General features: G+C 41.5%; 1 protein-coding gene across 1 annotated transcript in view; it reads left to right on the plus strand.

Moving 5' to 3' along the window:
• PHACTR4 (phosphatase and actin regulator 4) overlaps nt 1-3,299 on the plus strand; it is a 132,593-nt gene that overhangs the window by 104,360 nt on the left and 24,934 nt on the right. Inside the window, exons 8-9 of the mRNA XM_007461835.1 lie at nt 1,182-1,785; nt 3,173-3,296. Coding sequence (XP_007461897.1) covers nt 1,182-1,785; nt 3,173-3,296 — 728 coding nt within the window. The remainder of the gene's footprint in view (nt 1-1,181; nt 1,786-3,172; nt 3,297-3,299) is intronic.

Consider the following 3,299-nt stretch of genomic DNA (forward strand, 5'->3'; position numbering starts at 1 on the left):
TCTCCCGTTGCGGAGCACAGGCTCCGATGCGCAGGCTCAGCGGCCATGGCTCACGGGCCCAGCCGCTCCGCAGCATGTGGGATCTTCCCGGACCGGGGCACGAACCCGTGTCCCCTGTATCGGCAGGCGGACTCTCAACCACCGCGCCACCAGGGAAGCCCGATCCACTTATTAAAAGCCATTTGGAGCTCTCCAAAGGGACTTTGTGGAATCAGCACCTGAGACGTTGTGGGCTTTGGGGGATCACATAGGGATATATACTGTCATGATACAGGGTAGGGGCCTCTCATCTAGTAAACATGTATTGAGGACCCACTATGTGCCAGGCACTGTGCCCCACCCTGTGAATATGCTGATAGAGACAAGGGGTGCCCTGTTGTCAAGGAGCCCATAAGGTGGTGAAGAATGGAGATGACAGATTGGACATAAAGGACAAGAGGTGTGGACACTAATAAGAAACAAAGTCAGTGGGATCCAGATGATAGAGCCTCATAATGAGTCCCGGGAACTAGCTGAGTCCTTACCAGTTTGTAGTATGATCTTGGGCAAGTCACGTAACTTCTGTGGCCTCAGTTTTTGCTTCTGTAAAATGGTAAAGATGATCTCTTGTATAAGAAGAATATGAAGTCAAGGATAGAAAAGCACCTTGCTTTCTTCAAAGCCCTCTGCGTTTGCTATAAAAATCCAAGATATCATTGATAGTTTAATAATAAAGTACTCTGATATCTAGATATCATTATTTATCAGTATATGGTAACAATGCCTGATAGTGTTTGTTTTTTTGTTTCAATCTGCATGTTTAAATTTTTTAATGGAGTACTGTTAGACAAAAGAATTTACTAGCCACATTTTTTTTGGTTTTTTTCATATTAACTTTATCTACACCAAGATCAAGTCATAAAAAATTGTCATGTCTATTATCATAGTAAAGAAGTAAGAAGTTTCTCATCAAAATATTAAGGTAGTGGTCTCCTACACCTCTGTACATTTATTAGGGCTTCTATATATTTAAATATTAATTTTGTTTCAGGATTAGATAGCTAGGGAATGGCAAAGCCATGAAATGGTATAATTTGCCCGAAAGATTAAGACTGATCTCAGCTCTAAGTCTAGGCCCTGGGCTGGCCCCTCAAAGCACTGTAAAGCCATCTTAAACTGAGGTGTTGCTTTCTCTTTTCCAGCTGAACTATCCCAAGCAATCAACAGTGGTACATTGTTATCAAAGCCGTCCCCACCTTTACCACCTAAGAGAGGCATTCCATCAACTTTGGTACCCACCTCAGAGTGTGCTGCTGCCACTGCCACCACCACAAAAGCACCAAGTGATCAGAAAGAGAAGAGCACATGCTCTGTGGGCTCCGAACCCCTGCTGATGATCCCCCCTACCGCCCCATCCCCCCCACTGCCTACTCATATACCTCCAGAACCCCCTCGGTCCCCTCCATTCCCTGCTAAGACTTTTCAAGTTGTGCCAGAAATTGAGTTTCCACCTTCCTTAGACCTACCCCAGGAGGTTCCCCAGCAGGAAAGTCAGAAAAGGGAAGTACCCAAGAGGATGTTGGACCACAGCTTTGGGGAGCCCCATGTACCCTCTAGGCTTCCCCAAGTCCCACTGCATATCCGAATCCAGCAGGCCCTGACCAGCCCACTCCCCATGACTCCTCCCTTGGAAGGCTCTCATAGAGCTCACTCATTGCTCTTCGAGAACAGTGACAACTTTTCTGAGGACAGCAGTACCCTGGGTCGGACCAGGTCACTTCCCATCACTATTGAAATGCTGAAAGTGTGAGTGCCTTTAAAGCTTGCTTCTTGTTCCCTCTTTACTGTAGCTAGTCCTTCTTGGAAAAAATTACTTATAGAGAGAAAATGTGAATAAATTTAAATTAAGAAGAATACTCAACAAATAGGACATGTTCTTGAATTTGAACTTTTACTCTCCTGATTTCTATAACATTGTTTCCATGGCAGAAATTTCCATGATGATACAAAAATTACAAACTTCTGTACTTGAAAATTAAAATCACTATGTATTTTTATATGATATACGGGAAGCAGTGTGACATGGTGCTTATGAACATTGACCTTGGAGTAAGATAGCTCTGAGTTCAAATCCCAGCTCCGCCTCTTATTTACTAGCGTGCAGTAGTGTATGTTACTTAATCTTCCTGCTCTTCAGTTGTCTAACCTGTAAACAGAAATAATACCTACCTCATAGGCTTGCGAGAATGAAATTAGACAAATCTGAAAGCTGTAGTGCCTGGCACAGAACCTGGTAGAGAGAGACAGAGAGAAGCCTAGAGAAAAAGAAGGGAGCTCTGAAAGATAGCTCAGTATTCCAGCCTCACAGACTGAAACTGCTCATCTTTTCTCTCCCTCATCTGTCCCCAGACACTCAATCTGTTCACAGTAGCATTGGTACTTATACCTATTTTGTCTGTCTTTTTAAAATTCAGACAAATTGTGACTGAAGATTAACACTTCTTGGCAAGTTGGAAATTTGTCTTACTAATAACTAAAAGAATTGTTATAGAGTGGTTGCAGTATCCTACTTTTCGGTTTTTTTGCCATAATCTTTTGTACTTCCTGGTATTATTTATTTCGCATCCTGGAAAGCGACAGTTTAGGAATTTGAAGTAGACTAAGTCATAGTTTTATGCCTCCAGAGTGTAAAGCAAAGAAGTTAGTTTTCATCCTTACTTCTCTTTGATTCCTTGGTTTAGGAAATGGGTTAAATATTTTTATTGAGTATCTTCCATGAGCCAAGTATTGTGTTAGATGCTGTGTGATCTTCTCATTCAATCAGACCAAGGCAAACTTGCATTTTATATATTGATCATCAGGGCCCTATGTGCAAGACACTAGTGCATTCTAGAATTTGTCTATTTCATTCTCAGAACAAGCCAACAAGGTAGGTATCATTCACATTTACAGAAAAATTAAATAACTTAACAAGCTAGTAAATAAGTTGTAGATCTGGGATTTGAACCCAGAGCCGTTTAGATTAATAGCTGCTAAAAAGTTTCTTAGCAAGAATGTAAAAATTAAGGGAAATGACTATAAATTATTTCATTCATGGACTTTTTCATGGTTATTCAGTAGTTTGCCTTGCAAATCAGTTATTCTTTATGTCTCTGAAAGGAAAACGTAAAATGTAATTATGTTAATTTGTTAGTCCAGACGATGAAGAAGAGGAGGAGCAGATCCACATATTTGCATTCAGCGCAGATGTAGCATCTACCTCAGTCATTCCTAAACTACCGCAGTGTCTGCAGGAGGAAGAAGAAGGGAAAGAGAGCGTA

This window comes from Lipotes vexillifer, unplaced genomic scaffold (genome assembly GCF_000442215.2).
Source record: "Lipotes vexillifer unplaced genomic scaffold, Lipotes_vexillifer_v1.1 scaffold699, whole genome shotgun sequence".
Lineage (NCBI taxonomy): Eukaryota > Metazoa > Chordata > Mammalia > Artiodactyla > Lipotidae > Lipotes > Lipotes vexillifer.